Below are 21,573 nucleotides of genomic sequence, written 5' to 3'. Positions count from 1 at the left end.
CAGGAGCCCGGTGCTCGAAGTGTGGTCTCAGAGGGGCAGCCTCAGCATCCTGGGGGCTGGCTGGAAACACAGACCTGGAGGTCCCTCCCCAGACCTGCTGAATCAGAATCTGCATTTTCATGCGATGCCCCACCTAGCTACCCCACCAGGCCCCATGTATACTTTAGCCCACCGCAGAATCACCAGGAGGGCTTGTTAAAACACAGGTTGCTAAGTGCCACTCTAGGGATTCTGACCGAGCAGGTCTGGTGGGGCCCAAGGTGGTGCATTTCTGACAAGCCCCCAGGGAGATGCTGAGGACCCAGGGACACACATGGAGCTTGGGGCCACCACCGCTGGAGCCTCTGCTGTCAACGATCAGACCCCACGGAGTGGGCTTCGCTGCATGGCTGAGAACCCTAAGGCACCATGTGGGGCCTGAAGCCGTTACCCGCTCCCTGGCCTCTCTATCCACCACCCTGCCTGCCACTGGCATCCCAGTACCGTGCCTTCCGGTTGAGAAGGGGAACCTAGAGCCATATTTCTCAACCAGTTTTAACTCTCAGGCCGCTTTGACATAATCCGTACACTTGCAGGTCTCCCGAGGTTTCAATCTGCTCCACCTGCCCCCAGCCATCAAGGATTGCTGGTAAATAGCACCAGCTATGAGCTGTCATTCTGAGGGCTTCCCTTCGCGCACTCGCTGTCATCATTTTATAGATAAAGGGGGGAAACAGAGACCAGAGACATTGAGTAACTTGCCCAAGGACACACAGCGGGTAAATAGCAGAGCCAGGGATTCAAAGTCCGGCGTCCAGAGTGTGTGCTCCTCACTGTCGCCGGTAGCGATCAGAGGACTGAGTCCCCTTCCTTGTTCCTGCCACTGGCCAGACTTCATAGAGCATTACTTTCCATAGTGAGCACGGAAAACGGCGTTTCTTTATTTCATCTTCTAAATATCAAGGTGAACACGCTTTTTCAAGGGACACATTGCTGACCTGCGCCTGAAGTCCCGATAGGTGGTCCCATGGTTACATTTGGCCCATGCTGTCCTCGAACTGAGAATCCCCGGAGTGAGGGCTGCTGCCTCCCGTGGCACCTCAGCCCCGCCCTTCGTCTTCCACCCCTCTTTTCCCCAGCCGGCTCCCCCTTTCTCCAGCTTGGCCGTCTACCTCCCCTGCCCCACTGCCCCTCTCCCTGTGGCTGACGCTTTTGGTGTCTCCCCGGCACTGCGTGTCTCTGAGTTGGGATCCCTCCTGGCCTCGGTGTCCCCTCCCTGTTGTGTGTGGGGTGTGCAGCCCGGCTCCTGGGTCCTGAGCCGCTAGGGCCAATAGTGGGCGGAAGGATGGAGTTGGGCAAGCAGGCCTTTGGCCTTGACATCATCCTTCCCTATTTTAGAGAAACCACTGCCCCGTCTGGGGCCTCAGTTTCCACCCTTGTTAAGGGGGACGTGAGGCCCTCTCCTGCTGGTCTCTTAAAGCAATCATGAGGGTCTTCGGTTTGTGACATGTGCCAGGAAGAGGTGGTTGTGATTTTTCTGACATTAAAGAGCCTGCCTAGTGAGTTCTCTCCCTCCCTCATTGGTACATACTTATTCAGTACTCATTATGTGTGCTTGCTGCCCGACGTGCTGGGGAAGCAGTAGTAATCCCTCCCTCCTGGACATTACATTCTAGCGTGGGGGTGGGCAGACAGACAGTACACAGACAGGTAGACAAGTAAAGTGAGTATACATTGCAGTGATCTGTAAAGGGAACTGTAGTGTGGGGCTGAGACAGAAATCACATTAGCTCGGGCGACCAGAAAAGGCCTCTGACTACTAAGACCCATCTTGTGAAGAGCATTTCTGGCAGAGTGGATAGCAAGTGCAAAGGCCCTGAGGCAGGAGAGAGGTTGGCATGTTTACAGAGCCGGAGGAGGCCCATGTAGCGGGGATGGGCAGGGGGAGGGGGAAGGTGGCATGAGATGGGGTAGAAGCCTGGGAAGAACTGGGGTTTTGTGTGGCCTGGGAGGGGAAGCCACTGGAAGATTTTCAGGTAGAAGTGCGGTAGCATCTGCTTTGCACGTGTAGAGACTCTCTCTGGCTCTGGGTTGTTCAGGGAGATCTGGCTGGCTGGGCCAACGCAGTGGGAGTGGGGCAATGAAGACATTGCTCTACATCCTGGAGGTGGAATCTGCAGCACTTGTGGGATAGAGGGGGGTGAAGGAAAGACCAAGATCAAGGATGATGGGTTCCTAGGTTTCTGGCTACAACCCTAATGTTCTAGACCTGTGGTTCAGCACAGAGTTTCCAGATCTGTCCTGTCCTGCCTAAAGGGCAGGGCGCATTAGGAGCTGGGGCCAGGGGACCCTGTGGGGGTTGGGGGGGTGCTGAAGCTTCTGTGTCTCCTTCATTGCTCCTCATCGGAGGGCCCTCAGGGAGTGTTTGTGGAGGGAATGAATGGGAATTCCCAAGCCCTGCCCTCTCTTTGCCTCATCTGTAAGAGGGACTGACTACTGGTTTTGTATCCCCACCTTCCAGCTCCTTCCCTGGGGATCTGGTCACCCTGGAAGGCCTGTGCCCACCTGGGCCAAGAGTCAGGACTATCTGCAAATGGGCCCTGGCTCCCCATGCCCCCCAGGCAGCCCGTAACCTCAAATTACCTGTGGGGCAGGGGCTACATTAAGGAGGTTTCCACTTGGCCCAGATGCGCATGGCAGGCCCAACCCTCCTTTAATGACACCTTGTCCGTCTGCCCTCCTGCTGGAGTAGGAGGGGAGGCCCCCCCACCCCGCCCCGGCAGAAGCTGTGATTTCTTTTTCCGTTGCGTCAGGCCTCAGGGTCCGGCCCGCCTGCCCGCTGCCGGGCTGGCACAGAGGGGCCCACTCTGACCTTTGCCTGCCCCAACTCCAGACATCATGTGCTCCCCATTTCGGGGATCCAGAAGCTTCCAGCCAGAGGGTGAGTTGGGGATGGGGAACCTGCCAGCTCCCGGCCTGGGGGAGAAGCACCCCTCCCCTTCCCACCTCTTGCCCACTCTAGCTAGGGCCTCCTGGCTAAGGCTAAAGCAGGTGAAGCCACCGTGGGTTCCAAGAACTTGGCCCAGCCTGACCCTCCCCTGGGACCTGGCCCTTCGGGCCATGCCCTCAACCAAACCAGAGCCAGCTTGGGGTAGGAGGACAGCACGGTGACACTGGAGTGATGATGTTGCCTTGGACGTGGGGGAGGGCAGGGGAGAAACAGCCCCAAGGCGTTCATACACGTGTGTGCCTTTGCCTCTATTCGTCTGGGGCACGCGTACACATGTGTATGTGACCATACGCATGTGTGCATGCACAGGGGGGTCCCTGACATGCCTCAGGATGAAAGCAGATGCCTCCGACTTGGCAGTGGGGGGAATGGGGTGTGAAGGGGGCCCGTCAGGTGGAGAGGAGGCAGGTCAGCAGGAACCCACCCCATCATGGGTGACCCCAGAGGTGGAGACAGTGTGACTCCAGAGGAACTAGGGTTCCCTTTGCCTGGGCTGACTCCCCTTCGTTCCCACCCTAGGTCTGAGTTCCTCACCGTGCTCGGCCATCCCCCAGCCCTGCCTGGAAGGCCACAGATGGGCCTGGGGGGCCTGGAGACCCAGCTCATACCCTGCCTCTGTGGCTTCCTAGCCATGAGACCTTGGGCAGGTGACTTCTACTCTCTGGGCCTGTTTCCTCCTCTGCAGAATGGGGGTGACTGTGGGAGGCCATGCCACCTCCAGGTGGTTGTGAGCACACATGGGCAATCCCTCAGCCACATGGTGAGGTGTCCATTTTGGACGTCCCTATCCCCTCCCTTTCCCTTCCCTCAACCCCCACTCCGGACTGGGTTGAGGATTTGCTCACCCCTCCACTATGGGGAGGGCCACCCAGCTGCACATAGGGAGAATGAGTGCAGTTTCCCCAGCCCTTCCAGTGGAAACTAATTTTTACAGGACAGGAATAAACCCTGCGGGCAAATTGCAGTGCTGTCCTGATGCTCTGGGCTCGAGTGACAATGATGAGGTTGTAGGGACAGACGGTGGGAGGGAGGGGATGATGGCTGACTCTGTCACTGACCCGGATCCTCCCCCGTCAGGCGCACCCTGGGGTGCACTGTCTGGAGAGGAACAGGGGCCTCTGACGCCAGCCCCACACTCGCTTAGGCCTCCTGTGGACTGGGGCCTCTGTGTGCCAGCCAGAGGCGGGCGGGCGGGCATTCAGGATGTGGGCTGCGGCTGGGGTCAGAGGGAGAAGGCCAGGCCCAGCTGGCCCGCTGCAGCTTGGTCCCTCCCACCTGGCTGACAGCCACCTCCCTGCCAGTCTCCCTGCTTCCTCTCCACAGGAATATCCCCTTCCCACGGGGGCTAGAGTCAGCCATTCCAGACACAAATCAGATCATGTCACTTCCCTGCTTCAGACCCTCCCGAGACTTCCATCACTTTCAGAATTAAGCCCCTCATGCTCCCCCCTCCCCCCCAGGACCTGGCTGCTCTCCCTGCACTGTCAGCCGGACTGTGAGAGCTGAGACTGTGCTGGGCGGCCTTCTTCCTGTAGGATCCCAGTCCCGGCCCGGGGCCTGGGACCTAGTAGATGCTTAGTAAATACTCTAGAGTGAATGACTGACGATTAGTAGAGGGCGTGCTCAGTTTGTAATCAGTGCTCAGAAGCACAGTAAGTTGGATCCGCGTCCCCCGCTTGGGGGCAGTACAGGGCTGGTCACCCGCTCAGTAGTGAGGGGTGACATGTTAGTCAAGGAGCTAGAACCTGACCTTTGTGGGTGAATGGGGGCTAGACTCATCCACACAGTGACAGAGCCTGTGGGAACTACACACGAGCTGCTGGAAATAAGACCCAAGCACTGGGGTCTGGGAGGGCTATGTCGTGATGTCTCATGAGCAGATGAGGAAACTGAGGTACAGAGGGCTTGTCCAGGGGCCCTTGAGCCCAGAGCTCCCCTCCTCCACACCCTGAGATGGGTTTCTCTGTACTTGCTCCAGATAAACTTGGAGGATAACAGAACTGCTTTAAAGTAAGCACATGCCGGTAATTAGCTGTGACAGTGGAAGGGGTACAGAAGGGCTCTGTACATGGAATTTGGGGGAAGTCATGTGCGAGTGAAAGAGTAAATTCTGTGTTGAGGATAATGACCAGCTCAGGCAGAATCTGAGCAATGTGGAAGGTCTGTCTGTTCACTGATTTATACACTCATCTTTTTGATTCAACACGCATACACTCAGTGCCTCCTTGTGCATCAGTCACCGTGCTCGCTAATGCCCGGGATACATAAGATGAATAAGACTGCAATGAACAAAGTCAGATTTCGGATAAGTTATCAGGAGTGAGCTTCCTAGTGGCCAAAGCAAAGAGGGAAACCCAAGCTATCAGAGACTCCACTGTGGCCACAAGATGCCAAAATGTTAATTGCTCAGGAGAAGCCTTGGTTTTCCCAGCAAAATGAATGTCTTAGATGTGTGTGTTACTGTGATCTGTCGCTAATCTGACAGGGGTGACTTGGCCTTGTGTGTGTGTCACACGTACAGATTGACCGACGCAGATAATAACTTCAAACTAAACCTGCCCACCGGAGGCTCATTTTTCTTCATTCTCCTTTGGTCAAGCTTTTGCCTTTGTCCTCCCTCCATAAACACACCTGTCCTTCCATCTCTTACCCCCATCCTGAAGGTCAGAGGGTGACACCGCCTTAGGGTGGAGTGGTCCAGCTGTACCCTCTCTGATCCCCACTTCTATCCCCCTAGACTGCCAGGAACTGCTGCCACCGCCGCCAGCCCCCATGGCCTACATCCCTAGTGGAGGTGCCCCGGCAGCCGGGGCGGCCCCCGTGGGCTCCCAGTATTGCGTGTGCAAGGTGGAACTGTCAGTGAGTGGCCAGAACCTGCTGGACCGGGACGTGACCTCCAAGTCTGACCCCTTCTGTGTCCTCTTTACAGAGAATGACGGCAGGTGGATTGAGGTGAGGCCCCTCCGTGTGCTTCTGGGGTAGGTGGAGGGTGGCTCGGTTGCTGGGGAGGAACTCCCACTGGATCCTGGGACCTGGGAGGTAGTTGGAGGGTGGCCAAGGGATTACTTAGAAGACTGTTGCTTTTAAAATTGAATTTTAGAGGAGCGCCTGGCTGGCTCAGTCAGTAGAGCACGTGATTCTTGATCTCAGGTTCGTGAGTTTGAGCCCCGCTTGGGGTGTAGAGATTATTTAAATAAATAAAATTTTATTTATTTGTTTTTAAAGATTTTACTTATTTACTTGTCAGAGAAAGAGAGCGCAAGTGAGCACAAGCAGGGGGAGTGGCGGGCAGCGGGAGAAGCAGGCTCCCCACTGAGCAGGGAGCTTGATGTGGGGCTCGATTGCAGGACCCCGGCATGATGACCTGAGCCGAAGGCAGATTCCCAACTGACGGAGCCACCTAGGCGTCCCTAAATAAATAAAATTTAAAAATAAATAAATAAAATGTATGGATGTTACTACTTAAAATGATATTTGTGTTTAAGTTGTGATAATTCAGAGACTTATAATTTTATTGTTTTATATTGGAATATTTTTAATTACTATAATAATTAGAGTTAAAACCTTAGAGTTTTATAAAATGCCTTCTTCCATTTTTTTTTTTTTTTTAATTTATTTGTCAGAGAGAGAGGGAGAGCGAGCGAGCACAGGCAGACAGAATGGCAGGCAGAGGCAGAGGGAGAAGCAGGCTCCCTGACGAGCAAGGAGCCCGATGTGGGACTCGATCCCAGGACGCTGGGATCATGACCCGAGCCGAAGGCAGCTGCTTAACCAACTGATCCACCCAGGCGTCCCTCCATTTTTTTTTTTTTAAAGATTTTATTTATTCATTTGACAGAGAGATCACAAGTAGGCAGAGAGAGAGGGAGAAGCAGGTTCCCTGCCAAGCAGAGAGCCCGATGTGGGGCTCGATCCCAGGACCCTGAGATCACGACCTGAGCCAAAGGCAGAGGCTTAACCCACTGAGCCACCCAGGCGCCCTGCCTGCTTCCATTTTTATATTATTATTTTTTTAAGATTTTATTTATTTATTTGACAGAGAGAGATCACAAGTAGGCAGAGAGGCAGGCAGAGAGAGAGGGGAAGCAGGTTCCCTGCTGAGCAGAGAGCCAGATGCGGGGCTCAATCCCATCACCCTGGGATCATGACCTGAGCCGAAGGCAGAGGCTCAACCCACTGAGCCACCCAGGCACCCAGCCTGCTTCCATTTTTTTTTTTAAATATTTTATTTATTTGACAGAGATCACAAGTAGAGAGAGAGAGGGAGAGAGAGAGGAGGAAGCAGGCTCCCCGCCTAGCAGAGAGCCTGATATGGGACTCGATCCCAGGACCCTGAGATCATGACCCGAGCTAAAGGCAGAGGCTTAACCCACTGAGCCACCCAGGCAGCCCGCCTGCTTCCATTTTTAAAATAACTTTCCACATTTACTCCTAAATGAATACACAGTCAGTGAGGAGCAGACAGAGAAATGGGGAACTCAGACTTTGGTCCCAGAGCTGGAGCATGACCCAGGTCTGTCATTCCCTGCTGTGTGGTATTGGGCAAGTGGCTGTCCCTCTCTGAGCCTGTCTCCTCAGCTGTGAAATGAGGTATTTTTTCTTCCCCTGCTTACCTTGCAGAGCCCCAGAACTAGGGAGGTGGATGGTACCAAGGACTTCTGAGCTGGAAGACTTTGGCCCGAGGGCTGGGGAAAGATGCAGCTTGAAGACGGATTTTGAGAAATCCAAACCATTAACACTTTCAAGTTCTAAAAGTTGCTTTGTTTTTCCTTTAAAAAGGGGTGTTTATTGTAGTAGATTTAGAAAAGATAGACCTAACGAAAGCAGAATAGTGGGAAACCTGCGTGTCAGAGAGAACTGGTCAGCAGTTTGGTGTCTAGCCTTTGAGGTGGTTTTATGCGTGTGTAAAATTTCCAGAATATGTATCTGTGTTTAATAATTCTTCAACTGAGCCACAGTTGGGCATCCCACTGAGCAAACTATGGCTTACAAAGAGTGTCCACAGGCGTTGGCTCCTTACGATGCCAAGGAAATGGTGCCGAGGTTGTTGACCCATTTTACAGAGGGACATCTCGGGCCCAGAATGGGTAGGGACTCCTCTATGTCACCCAGTGCATTGGTAGCGCAGCCAGAAGTGGGAAGGGGTGGAGGACTGAAGCCAGCATGCCTCGGGCATCCTGGTCCCCTCTGCCAGGTCTCTGGAGCTCCCCACATCCCTCAGGGAATGGTGTCCTCCCCACTACACCCCACCCCTGGACAATCCCTCTCTCATCCAGGCTGGCTACCCTTGCTAAAAATAGCCCAGGGCCAAGACCTCTTCCATCCCTGCTGCTCCAGCCCTCGGAAATGGACAGGGTGGGAGGAAAAATCAACATAGCCCGGGCCCCAAAATAGACCATCACCCGGACTCTGCGGTTTGGGGCCACCCTGTAGAGAGGCCAGGAGGCGGGGTTCCTGTCCCAGCCCCACCACTGACCCACAGGACAAGGCCCTGCCCTTACCCAGTAGATGGGGGGGTATTGGGCTGTGCAATGCCCAGGTCCCCTCCTTCTGTCTGTTCTGCGTCTCAGTTTCCATGTAAGATGTGGCTTAAAAAAAAAAGGGTTCTTCCAAGATAAAAAGGATGGAAACCACTGAGAGTCAAACCCCATTGTTTTACAGAACTGGAAACTGATGGCCTGAGGGGAAAAGTGGCTTGTTATCTGTCACTTACCCAGGCAGACACACGCCTAGAGCTCTTCCCCCAGCACCTGGTATGGTGCCAGGGCCAAAGAGGGTCAGTGTTAGAGTCAGACCTGGGTTCAAATCTTGACACTGCGCCTTTAGCTGTTCAACCCTGGGTAAGTCCCTTAACCTCTCTGTGCATCAGTGTCCTCATCCTTGAGCTGGGCGTAGTACCTGGCCATGCCTAGCGTTCAGCCAGTTTGTAGAATGATTCCGGGGAGCCTGGGAAGGCTCGAACCAGCTGCCTGACTTGGGCTCCTGTTTCCCCGCCCCTGTGCCAGTATGACAGGACCGAAACCGCCATCAACAATCTCAACCCCGTGTTCTCCAAGAAGTTCGTCCTCGACTACCACTTTGAGGAGGTGCAGAAGCTCAAGTTCGCCCTGTTCGACCAGGACAAGTCCAGCACACAGCTGGACGAGCATGATTTCCTGGGCCAGTTCTCCTGCAGCCTGGGCACGGTGAGCTGCGGGGGCCAAGGGCGAGGCAGTCCCCACCCCCGACGTCACCCTACTCCCCAGGCAAGGGCAGTCCCTTGGAGCGAGTCTCCCCTGCCGCCTGCTTTCCCTAGCCCCATCTTCCTGGATGGCTTCCAAGGTAGCCCTAGAAATGCAGCCAGCCCTGGGGGCCCGCAGGTACCAAAGGGGGTCAGTAGCCTCGTGATTTGGGGCCAGGCTGAAAGAGTTCCCATCAGAAAACACAACACCCTGCCAGCCAGCGGTTGCCACACGGGAATGGGGACCCCGCGTGGCCAGAACTAAAGGTTCTTTTTTTTAAAAGATTTTATTTTTTTACGTGAGAGAGAGGGCAGAGCAAGAGTGAGAGAGCACGAGCAAGGCCGGGGGCAGAGGGAGAAGCAAATTCCCCACCGAGCAGGAAGCCCGACATGGGGCTTGATCCCAGGACCCTGGGATCATGACCTGGGTCAAAGGCAGATGCTAAAGTGCTGGGCCAAGCGCCTGGAACTTGTGATTCTTAGAAGTAGATCAGATGTGGTCTTGGGTTCCTGGTACGGGAGCATCTGACTGGCAATGAAGGCAGCCATGGGAGTCCGTTTTGGTGGCTGGCTTACTATGTGAACTCGGGCAACTTCCTGTCCCTCTGCGGGCCACGCTCCCCCGATCCCGCTGCCCCACTGCGTTCTTGGTGAGTATATGGAGTCGGGAGGTTGCGGGGCTAGGAGCCCCTCGCTCTAACCATCCTGACGGCTGTGTGTCCTTGGGCGAGCCCCGCGCCCATGAACGTTACTTGGGGCTGATGATGACCACCTAGCTATGGGGCTGGTGGGGGAAGTGGGCACACTGAATCGGCCCGGACCTTCCAGGAGAGGGGATGGAACAAGCCAGGGCTGACCGCTGTGAGAGAAACAGAGGGTGTCCCTGGGGTTTCCTGCCGGGGGTCCCCGCTCTCCAGGGGTAACAGGGAAGGGGGGATGCTGCAAGGTGAGCCGGCCTCCCTGATACCCGCACAGCCACCCCTCGCCTGGAGAGAGGAGCAGGTGGCCAGGGCCTGGGGAGAGCTGCAGTTTTGGAGGCCGGGGGGCGGGGGCTCTGGAAGGGATTGAAGTTGGGGGTGCTCTGGACTAGAGCAAAGGCCTCAAGGAGCTTCACATGTGCCAATCCACAGCCCAGCCTTTCTCAGCTCCTGGTCTTCCGGCACCCTTGGGCACCGCCAGGGGCTGCATCCATAGGGCAGGGGAGCCAGCGATGGGCAATGAAGGCATAAAGCAGGTGGTCAAGGGCGAGTGGGGGCATGGGAACGTGCAGGGAGGAGCACAAACACCGGCATTTCCCCCCCAGAAGCTGAGAACCAGGGTGGCCCCTGGAGAGTGCCGGAATGGGGTGTACAGAGATGGTGGAGGATCGCTCAACACTGTGTTCTGCTTTCCCCTGTCTATGCGGTCTTGCTGGCTGAGCACTGTGTGAATGTCTTCCATATGTGGAGCATGAAAATATAAGGGGAGTCAGGATGTGATCTCCATCAGGAATCACACCCTGCGGGGGTGGGGAGGTTCTGTAGATGGCTTCAGGGGAGGCGTGAGGGGGCTCGACTCCCTGAGGTACCTCCAGAGGTGACCCTTCCAAGAGCCTTGGGGGCAACCCAGTCAGTGGGGGTGGTACTGAGGGGGATTCCAGGCCTGCTGTTGGCCCCCCGGGCAAGTGTCTTAACCTCTCTGGGCTGCCCAGTGGAGTTAGCAGTGGTTGCTGGCTGCCTCTCGGGAGGACAGTCACGTGGCGGGGGGAGCTGTAGCCTGCGTGCTACCGTCTATGTGCTGTTAGTGGTGCCTGCTGAGCGGTTTTCCTCCCCACCAACCCTCAGGAGCACCACTCTCCTCTCTCCCGCCCCCCAGATCGTCTCCAGCAAGAAGATCACTAGGCCTCTGCTGCTGATGAATGACAAGCCTGCGGGGAAGGGCTTGATTACGGTACCAGCCCCCTCCCGCTCTCCGCACCCCTCCGCCTCTGCCGGCTGCCCTCCCCCATCAATGGGCTGCTTCCCTGGCAGATAATCACCAGTTTTTGTTTGGAGTAAAAAGGCCCAACTTACAACTTAGCAACAGGTCTCTTAGCAACGGGCTCCTGGCTCCACAGATGATGCATTAGGGGCTGCCAAGCTGGGAGTAGGGGCTTGCCGGAGGACCCTGTGGCCTCCTCCTTGTCCCCTAAGGCCACCATAGCCCTCCTGTCAGGCCCTCCCTTCCTGGCCCTTGCCTGCCCTCCCTAGGGGGTCTTTGAGAAGCTCCGACAACCCCTGGAGCTCTGTTTATGGTTGCCTTGATCCCAGCCTCACCAGACCCTTTGGGCAGATAAGTCCTGGGTCCTCGCAGACTCCTCCAAGGCCAGAACCCTGTTTTACAGATGAGGGACCTGGAGCCCAGAGAGGAAGTGGCCTGGGGCAGTTAGGCTCGTGAGGTTTGCCCAAGGAACTGGGCTGGAGGGGGGGAGGCTGAAGCTCTAAGTGCTCATCTGTAGTCCCCCCACTGCTCTGGGGCCTCCCCAGCCGGTGGAGCTTTGCATTCAAGGCTGGGATGAACCCCACCTTGCTTTACTCTCTGGGTTCCAGGAAAACTGAAAATTTTTTTTAAGATTTTATTTAGTTATTTGACAGATATTACAAGTAGGCAGAGAGAGCGGGGAGCAGGCTCTCCATTGAGCAGGGGGCCTGATGTGGGGCTCCGTCCCAGGACCCTAAGATCATGATCTGAGCAGAAGGCAGAGGCTTAACCCACTGAGCCACCCAGGCACCCCAGGCAAACTGAATTCTTAGCATACCACACATATCCCAGATCTGATCTTCATCCACTGTTTCTGCCACCTGGAATGTTTCCTCCCATCCCCCACCCCCCACTTCTTGGGGTTCAGAACCTCCCCATCTATATACCTTCACTAGCCAGCTCCCTTCCACCTGGAAGCCAACCCAGCAGCTCCCTCTCCCACCGCAACACCAACCTGGTACAATGCCCCCCCACCCCTGCATTGCCACCGGGCCACTCCTGACCCCAGTTCCTTCCTCTGTGGAATGGGGCCAGTAATAGGACCTCCCAAGGTTATTGAGCAAGGTTATTGAGCAAGTCTCTGCTGGAGGAAAGGAAGGGGAGCCTAGCATGCAACCCGGCTTCTGTGTGTGGTTCTGGAGGGTCCAGGAGCTTGTAAGTGAGGCTGTCCTGCAGGTGTGAGGGAAGAGGAAGCCTGAGCTGAGAGAACCCAGCCCACTTGCATTGCACTGGGCCCTAGGGCTTTCCCTGCCACTCTGTGGGGAGGGGTGAGAGAGGCCCAGAGAAGGCAAAGATGGCCCCAAGGTCACTCAGCTGGTCCATCCTTGGCTGGCTTGGAGCCACAGGCCCATGGCCGAGGGCGAAGGCATGAAAGACAAATGGCAGTATGAGCTGACAGGACAGCAGAGGGAGCTCAGGTGACTCCTGTCCCTGCCTTGGGCCTCAGTTTGCCCAGCTGTCCAGTGAAGTTCCTAGAATACCCTGTGCCTTGGTGTTTTGAGGTGGCTATGCTCCTGGGGTCTCGAATAGGGGCCCGGAGGGCCTGTCAAGCTGCTCCCTGGCCAGCCCTTCCCAGGGTTCAAGACCATCCCTCATGGCTGGTAACATGTCCTCCCATCTTGAGCCGCACGGGGTCACTTCTGATTTTTCAGATTCACATGGATTACCCCATTTTCCAGAAGGTAGACATGGAGGTTTTGAGAAGACGAGAGAGGCACATCCAGGGTCACCTGGTCCTACCCCTCTTTTCCTTCCCCTTCCCAGCCTGGAGAGCTGACCCCTGGGTACCTGTGCTCACTGCCCGGCAGGATGCCAGGGGGAGTCCAAGGGGCAGGTCCCGACCCTCACATTCCTCTGGCCTCACAGATTGCCGCCCAGGAGCTGTCGGACAACCAGGTCATCACACTCAGTCTGGCGGGCAGGAGGCTGGATAAGAAGGTGAGGCAGGCGAGAAGGGGGTTCGCCATCAGGGAGCAGTATCCATCCCCCAGCCCAGGGTTGTAGGGCCTTGTCCTGGTGCTTCTGGCCATCATGTTGATCGCCCCCCATCCAGCAACAAGTCCATAGCTCAGGCCATCCCAAATTCGGACCTCTTTACCACTGAGGTAATGAGTTTGCCATTATTTAGAAGTGTTCAGGACATAACTGGCAACCTACTCCTGGGGACTCCCTATCTCAGTGTAGATGCTGGGGTAATTACAGTACCCTCCAGGGCCCCAGTGGGTGTGTCCTTGGCACCCCCTGACTTCATCCCCTCTGCTCTTCCCACCTTCATTCTGCCTCAGCCATATCAGCCTCCTTGTTGTCCCAGGATTTCACCAGGCACCCTCCTGCCTCAGGACCTTTGCACTTGCTATTCCTGCTGCCAGGGATGTTCTTTTCCCTGAATATTCCCCGACACTTTTTTTTAAAGATTTTATTTTTATTTATTTGAGAATGAGCACAAGCAGGGGGAAGGGTACAGGGAGAGAGAGAAGCAGGCTCCCTGCTGCGCAAGGGAGCCCCATGCAGGACTCAATCCCAGGATCCTGGGATCCTGACCTGAGGCAAAGGTAGATATTTAATGACTGAGCCACCCAGGAGCCCCTCCTGAAACTTTTTTTAAACTTAAATAAATAAATTTTTAAAGGACATTTTATCCCGGGCACTGGGTGGCTCAGTCAGTTAAGCAACTGCCTTTGGCTCAGGTCATGATCCCAGGGTCCTAGGGTCAAATCCAGCATCTGGCTCCCTGCTCAGCAGGAAATCTGCTTCTCCCTCTGACCCTCCCCTATCTCATGCTTTCTCTCTTTCTCAAATAAATAAATAAATAAATAAAATCTTTTTAAAAAATAAATCAATAAAGGACCTCCTGTCCCTTTTGTGCCATGCTGGGATAATTTCAGTTTTTCAGATTCCCGCTAGAATAAATTAAAATCACATCCTGCCCCGGGCATCCCTGGGCACTGGGAACCACCACCCTTTTGAAGTCCTGCCCCATCTGAGTTGTGGTGCCTGCAGGCTCCAGGTCTCGGGGTCTCCGAGCATAGGCTTTGGTAACCCCAAGATGGGATGGGTTCTCCTGCCTGAGCCGGTTGGCCCCAGGGGGCTGGCGCTGCCCACGGCTCCCACCCCTGACAGGGGGTTGGGGGAGACAGCGTCCCCCATCCCCCCGCCCTGTCTGAATCCGGTAGAGCTGTGCCTCCCTCACCCGCATCCTCCTGCTTCCTCCAGGACCTCTTCGGAAAGTCCGATCCATTTCTTGAGTTTTATAAACCGGGAGACGACGGCAAGTGGATGCTGGTTCACAGGACTGAGGTGCGTGCATGGGACTCTGGGGGCTCTAAGCCAGGGAGCCTGTGGTCTGGCCACCCCTGCCCGCCCCAGGTCTCAGAACAGGGCTGTGAGGTCACTGCCACGCAGGGAACAGGAAAAGCCGTGAAGGTGCCTCCAGGACTTGCTCCCTCCCTGACGCAGGAATGCTCACTGCCGTCCCCAGGAGCGTGGCTGTGGGCCTCTCTACCTTGCCACCCCCATGGGACCAGCCCAAGCCCAGAGCTCTGCTGCCCTGGGCCTGCGCTCACGCTTGGCCCTCCCCGTGCTGCAGGTGATCAAGTACACGCTGGACCCCGTGTGGAAACCATTCACTGTGCCGTTGGTGTCCCTGTGTGATGGGGACATGGACAAGCCCATCCAGGTGAGGGAGCCCTGCGCCCCACCCCACCAGCCCCAGCCTCTCAGGCTCTCCTGGGCTTTCTAGAGATGCCTTGGCAAAGCTCTTTCTTCTTAAGGTGGAGAACCCAACCTAGGTAGGGGGGAGAGGCAGGGGACCTGGGCTCTCGTCTCACATGCGTCTGACCCTCTGAGCCATCGGGGCAAGGCCCCTGTCTCCGTGCGGCCTTCTGTGAAACAGGAGCAGAATGACTACCCAGTTCTCCCCAGGGGGCTGCAGTGCTGCCCGCTGAGACAGCGAGTGTGCAGGCAACCAAGGGTTGTCACTCTGATGAGGACGGCGATTACTGGTCTCTCTGGAACCTCGGTCCCCAGGCACTGTGTCTGAGAGCAGATAAGGGAGAGGGAATCAGTGAGGCTGGGGCAGGGATCCCTAAACAGGGTACTAGGAAACCTGAATCCTAGTTCTGGGTCTTCTGTTGCTACTGTGAGACTTTGGGCCAGTGCTTCCCTCTCGAGGCCTCAGTTTATTCATCAGTGGAATGGGTGTGATAATTCCTGCCTTCTTCCTGGGAGTGGCAGCTAGATTAGAGAGGATGGAAAGCTGTGATTTTTTTGTGTCCATCTCAAGGAAAATAGCAGTCTAGGGAGACAGAGATGTCCAGGGTTGCCCTGGGGAATGCCCCTAGGAAGGGCCCCAGGCCATGGCCCACCAAGGAAGGTGGGCCACAGCCCCAGACATGAGGAGCTGAGTGACAGGTATGTGCGGAGTCAAGCTTCCTGCTCCAGAGTGTACAACCTCTATTGCTGGGGTGCTCCTTTTCCCAGCAATCACGGAAGGCTTCCTGCAGGAGGCAGTTCAGGAGCTAACGGCATCATCCCAGGCCAACAAGGCAGATGGTGGAGAACAGGGGGAGGGACCAGCAAAAGGAAAACATGGGGTTTGCCCAGGCAGCTGTGAGGGGCTGCTCTGGGGTGACCTCACTGGCCCCACCCCAGGTCATGTGCTACGACTATGACAACGACGGGGGCCATGACTTCATCGGCGAGTTCCAGACCTCGGTGTCGCAGATGTGTGCAGCTCGTGATGGCGTCCCGGTGAGATGGGCCCGTGTGTGTGACCCTGAAACCTCAGCAGGGGCGGGTGAGGGACTCAGGCTTAGAATTGGGCAGACTGGGGCTCAGATCCCACCTCTCTGGCTGTATGACCTTAAGTAAGACATCCAGTTTCTGAACCTCAGTTTCCCCATCTGTCAAATGGGGCAGAGGGAAGAGTGGGAAGTAGATGGGGTGGTCCTAGTAAAGTGCCTAGCATGTGGTGGGCACTCAGGAGCCGTCCATTTAACTCACTGCAAGAAGCTGGGCCCTGGGTGATGGTTCTGGGTGTATGAACGGACATGATGTGGATGAGTCAACATCTGGGATGGGGGGCAGATAGAGGGCCTCCTACCTCAGGTAAGCACAGCTCCGTGTGAGCCTGAGGTCACCAGAACCTTTCTGAGTGTGGACATCTAGGAAGGCTTCCTGGAGGAGGCAGCATGCCCCTTGGTCAGCACTATGGAGGGGATCCTGGGGTCCAGGAGAAGGTCAGTCGCCCAGGGAAGCCCCAAGCTGAGCTTCTCTTTCTCTTATGTTTTCCAGTTGGAGTTTGAGTGCATCAACCCCAAGAAGCAAAGGAAGAAGAAGAACTATAAAAACTCAGGCATCATTATCCTGCGTTCCTGCAAGGTGAGCCAGCAGGGTGGGCCCAGAGCCAGGGCCCGGCTTGGGGTGGGGATCATACAGGGAGCTGTCACCACAGAAGGTATAGACAGAGCATTGGGTATGGAGCTGGCAAGGCCTGGGTTCAAATCCTGGTTCTGCCACGTCCTAACCCTGGGATCTTCTGAACTTCACCTCTCGGGGCCTCAGTCTCCTCCTTATCTGTAGAATGGGGATGTTAACAAGGTAAAAAGCAAAGTGAAGGGTTAGTCTCCTATGAGGTTCAGGAGGGCATGAGATGACCTTCCAGGGCCTCTCCTGGTTGGAAGGTAACTGCTTCCCATGCTGGCGTCTTGCCCGTTCATTGCATGTCCGGCTCCCCAGGGGCAGAGGGACGTCCGGCAGGGGCCCAGCCACCAAGGGCTCAGGTCTCTGTGATTCCTGTGCTACAGCTGGGGCCTCTAAGGCCTGGAAAGGGAGCGAAGTTCACAGCGGCGGTGGTCATAGCCATCCCTGGATGCCGGGTAGCCAGCATCTGCCGGCATCGGGCAGGGTGTTCGGGCAGGGAGCCCAGGCCGGGGCAGCCAGTCCCCGCACCCTCCCCGTGGCGGCTGCCGGCCCCCGAACCCCCGGGGCCTCCGTGTCCTGGTCTGGCCACTATGCAGTCTGCCAGGGGCTTCCGTAACCGCTTGCTCAGTGAGGTCACGACGCCAGAGTGCCCTGGGAAAACTAAGCTAGCAGCTGGCCGCATCGTGGCCTGGGGTCCTTGTTCCTGAAGCTTCTGTCACTCCTGTTCCCTTTCATGATGTTTGTCACCTGCCCTGCCTGCCTTACTACTTTTTGTGATCAGCCCTTCTCCCCCCATCCCATTCTTGTTTTTTGTTTTTTGTTTTTCCTTAAATACATTTATTTTGAAAGGAACTCCCTTATAACTCCACCCAGATGGGAGGCCAGTATCCTTCCCAAAAGGAGCAAAGACCATCAACACAAGCAGGGTGTGTTAGCATCTTATCACTTGATAGTAGAAGGCCTCCGCACGGAGGCCTGGTCTTTCCCTACTCAGGGTGGAGGCCCTTCAGGGCTAAAGAGGGCTCTCAGGACTGAACAGCAACAAATTGAGACTTTCTCTGCCATGTAGTTGGTAGGTACAGTGGACACTAGGCCCTGGGACCCTGCCTGGAAAGAGCGTGTATGTGTTTGTGTGTGTGTGTGTGTGTGTGTGTGTGTGTGTGTGTGTGAGAGAGAGAGAGAGAGAGAGAGAGAGAGAGAGAGAGACCCACCCTCACGTTTGATCTGAGGGCTTTGTTATAGAGAGATCTGCATTTGGTTGTAATCAGCCCAGGTCTGGTCTCCTTGACTCTACCAAGGTTTAGGGCCCCAAAGCAATCAGCTCCCCCAAGGTCATTCTTGGGAACTATGTCCAGGTGGAGGGCTAGCCCTCGGATACAGGCCAGGGACCCACTGACTCCCCTGATTCCTTCCAGATAAACCGGGACTACTCCTTTCTGGACTACATCCTGGGAGGCTGCCAGCTCATGTTCACTGTAAGGCTCTGCCTGCCACCCCCTGACCCCCATCCCCAGCCCAGTGAGGGTCCTTCCTGACGGCTTGGGCCACAGCAGGAGGGACTGGGGTAAACTTCAGGAAGGACTTCCCCAGGGCAATGGGAGTGTGTGGCCCAGAGGAGAGGGCAAAAGTGGCTGAGCCTGAGTCGGGTTTCACTGCAGGTCAGGGCATGGCTGCCTACCTCCCCGTCTTGCCTCACCGCTGTCTGCCACCCTCTCTTGATCCCGTGGGACTGGAGGTCATCTGCATGACTCTGTGGAGTCAGGGGATTGGCCTTGTTGACCTCTATGGGGCAACCACTGCCCCCTCACTCCGAGAGGCTGGGCCCTCCTGTTCCTTCTGCATATATTTTCGAAAGTTCACCAAGTGGATACCGAGCACCTCTCTGTGCCTGACCCACCCCACGTGACCACCTTCCAAGGTGGCCATCCCTCTCCCTAGATCCCCGCCCCCTGCCCCGTCTGTGCTGGCCTTCCAAGGGCTGTGCTGGAGTTCCCTGGGGGCTGAGAGAGCAGATCTCAGCCTCAGCCCCAGGGAACCCCTTCTCTGGTAAGGTCTGCCTTGCCCTGGACCTGGCTCTTGGGGCATGTGTGTTGCCTACAGCAAGCACCCAATCTGGGGAGATGGGCACTGGCCTGCCAGGCAGCCCCAGGGCCCAGGGCCCCTTGGGGGTCTGAGGGACAAGGTGGAGGTGGCTTGGGGTGGGGGTAAGGTGTCTAGGAAGGCTTCAGTGGTATAGCAACAACTGAATTGGGCCTGAATGATAGAGGAGAATGAGAGAAGGAGAAAAGATGGCCTGGCTCTTTAGGTAGAGGGAACCTCACAAATAAAGGCCTGGAAATGGAAACGGAGCAGTGACAATGAGGGGAACAAAGGAATTTGGGACTGTGAGTTGACTTTGTATCACATCAGGGTAATAGACTTCATGCTTGGGCAGTAGGGAGCCACAGACAGCATTAGAGCTAAAGGAGTGACGCAGTTGCCAGCTTTCAGACCACCTTATGGAAGGGTGGGTTGGCACAGGGAGATGAGTGGCTTCCCATGTCCCATCAACCTCTATTCCCCAGGGATGATATAGGAAGCTGGCATCTCTGGCCACACTCTGGCCTTTTCCCCCTACTCTGCAGGTTGGGATAGACTTCACAGCCTCCAACGGGAACCCCCTCGACCCTTCCTCTTTGCACTATATCAACCCAATGGGCACCAATGAGTATCTGTCGGCCATCTGGGCTGTTGGGCAGATCATTCAGGACTATGACAGGTAAGCTTGAGGAGGGACTCCGAAGGTCAGCTCAGCTCCATCCAGCTGGGAAGCTCGGCTTGTCAGAGCTGGAAGGGACCCAAAGATCCTCAAACCTGGGACTGGCAACACATGGTATATGTGCCTTATTGCCCATTCCTACACCTGTGGTAGACACTGCTAGTCGATTGTTGATCCCTTCCCTGTGGAGCCAGATCCACACTGGAATCCTTCTGCACATGGTACACCAAGGAGCCAGTAAAAAAAGGAATCAAGATAGAGAATGAAACGTGTTTGCTATCATTGCAACTTTTCCTTTGAGAGCTGGGGAAATGTAGGCCTGGGATGCAGGCCTAGAGAATTTATCCAGTCAAACAGATTAAGGGGACCAGTACCCAGGCATTCTGATTCCTGGGCCTGGCACCAAATGTCCTAATATTCTCATTCCTGCTGGGAACTTGGAAGGAACAGCCAGCAGGTGTGGGCCCACTTCCCATGACCATGCTTCCTGGAGATCTTTGGGTTAATGTGTGGAGTGGGGGTAAGGAGGACAGTGGAAAGTCAGTGAAGGAAAGCTGTGTAGGGGGTGTGGCCTTGGAGAATCAAAAGTCACTTGAAGGTGATGGCATCATTGCCACAGCTGGTGCTTACTGGGACCTCCAGGCTGGAGGGTGGACGGATCAGGAGACCGAAACACAGGACACCGGAGAGGAAGGTACAAGTACCAGAGATTTGGCAGAAACAATAGCAGGCTCAGGATCCTGTGTACCCTTGGCCTTCTTGGGAGAGGAAGCCTGAGGACCAGGGTCTGACTCCTAGGGCCTAAGGCAGTTGGTGGGGGGGTGGTTACTGTGATCCCCGGCCACGTTAAGAGAGGTATAGCACATAGGGCAAGGGAGGTGAAAATCCTCATCTACATAGTTGGGTGGAGGAGTTTGCTGTTGCCACTTTGGAGTCCCTTGTATCCACCTGCCCTCTCAGTCCCTTCACCAAGCCTTCTCGTGGGCATTCAGACTTAGGAAGGTAGGCCTAAGTGAGCGCTGGACACCTGCCCCAGCCCTACCCCTCTGACGCTCTTCCCCATCTCAGTGACAGCCACCATCACTCACCCAAAACCCTTCACTTTTTCCTTCCCTCATCTCCCCCATTGTTCTTTCCACAAATCCTTTCAAAACACTCCAGTCTAACCCCTTCTCCCACCACCACCACTACCAGCCTGTTCAGACCACCATCCCCTCTTGTCCAGATCACTTCCATAGCTCCTCACTGGTCACCCTGTGTCTGTCCTAGCCCCTGGCAGTTTGTTCTCAAACAACAGCGAGGGGATTGCTCAGTATCCACCTTGAGTGAATGAAGAGGTGAGACATGATCCCTGCCCTCAGGAGTTCCCACTCAAGGAGGAAGATGGGAAAAGTCACTGGAGTTCTGAGAGACTAGCTTACCTGTAAGGTAGGAGCTGTAGGAGCACCAGAGAGAGAGGGATTCTCAGGTCTCAAGGAAACCCACAGAGAGAAGGGGCCATTGGAATTGGGCCTTTAAGGATGAGTAGGAGTTTGTCACAGGGAACAGACTGGGGACAAGTAGTTCAAGAGGGGGCACAACATGATTGAAATTGGAGTGTGAGGGTGCCCTGTGTGTATGGGGCACAGCTAGTGGTCTGTGACCGGGACTGGGGCATGGGGTGTAAGGGAGGGGAAGGGGAAGCACGTGAGAGTAGGTCCTAGGGCTGGATGATGAAGGGCCTCGAAGCTAAGCCAGTGTTCTCAGAATTTTCCCCAGCTGCAAAAGGGAGGTTCAGAGACAGGCAGTACATTTCCATAACGACTGTGGTGTGGTGGATGCCCAAGGTCCCCGTGTGAGAAGGATCTAGAAGCCTCACCCAGGTCCACTTGTTAGAAGTGCTGTGATTGATTAGTCATGTCTGCCGCAGGTGTAGGTTGGGTCAAGCCCCATCTGGTACTTACTGGTGGGTGTGATCTCGGTAGATCATGCCCGCAGAGCTCTTTCTAGAAGTGGTGAGCTTTTTCCTTCTGTCCTTGGAGGTGTGCCAGGAGGAGGGGGCTGGGAGGGGTGAGTGTGGGCGGGTAAGGCCTCTGTCCTGCTGTCTCATAGTGGTTTTCTTCTCCTCTCTCTGATTAGTGATAAGATGTTTCCGGCTCTGGGCTTTGGAGCCCAGTTACCCCCAGACTGGAAGGTGAGTGGAGCTGG

General features: G+C 55.7%; 1 protein-coding gene across 2 annotated transcripts in view; it reads left to right on the top strand.

Moving 5' to 3' along the window:
* The window catches only part of CPNE2 (copine 2), a 45,088-nt gene that overhangs the window by 8,849 nt on the left and 14,666 nt on the right, over positions 1–21,573 (top strand). For both annotated transcript variants that reach the window (XM_032854409.1, XM_032854408.1), the window contains 11 exons: positions 5,727–5,941; positions 8,995–9,174; positions 11,064–11,138; positions 13,074–13,145; positions 14,421–14,504; positions 14,794–14,883; positions 15,858–15,956; positions 16,500–16,586; positions 18,044–18,103; positions 19,253–19,386; positions 21,505–21,559. In XM_032854409.1, the coding sequence (XP_032710300.1) occupies positions 5,762–5,941; positions 8,995–9,174; positions 11,064–11,138; positions 13,074–13,145; positions 14,421–14,504; positions 14,794–14,883; positions 15,858–15,956; positions 16,500–16,586; positions 18,044–18,103; positions 19,253–19,386; positions 21,505–21,559 (1,116 nt within the window). In that variant the 5' untranslated portion in view covers positions 5,727–5,761. Of the gene's footprint in view, positions 1–5,726; positions 5,942–8,994; positions 9,175–11,063; positions 11,139–13,073; positions 13,146–14,420; positions 14,505–14,793; positions 14,884–15,857; positions 15,957–16,499; positions 16,587–18,043; positions 18,104–19,252; positions 19,387–21,504; positions 21,560–21,573 lie in introns of those variants that run through there.

Source organism: Lontra canadensis, unplaced genomic scaffold, assembly GCF_010015895.1.
Source record: "Lontra canadensis isolate GAN:19392208 unplaced genomic scaffold, GSC_riverotter_1.0 scaffold8, whole genome shotgun sequence".
Lineage (NCBI taxonomy): Eukaryota > Metazoa > Chordata > Mammalia > Carnivora > Mustelidae > Lontra > Lontra canadensis.
The sequence above is the reverse complement of the archived record's forward strand: the minus strand, read 5'-3'. Positions and strand labels throughout refer to the sequence as shown.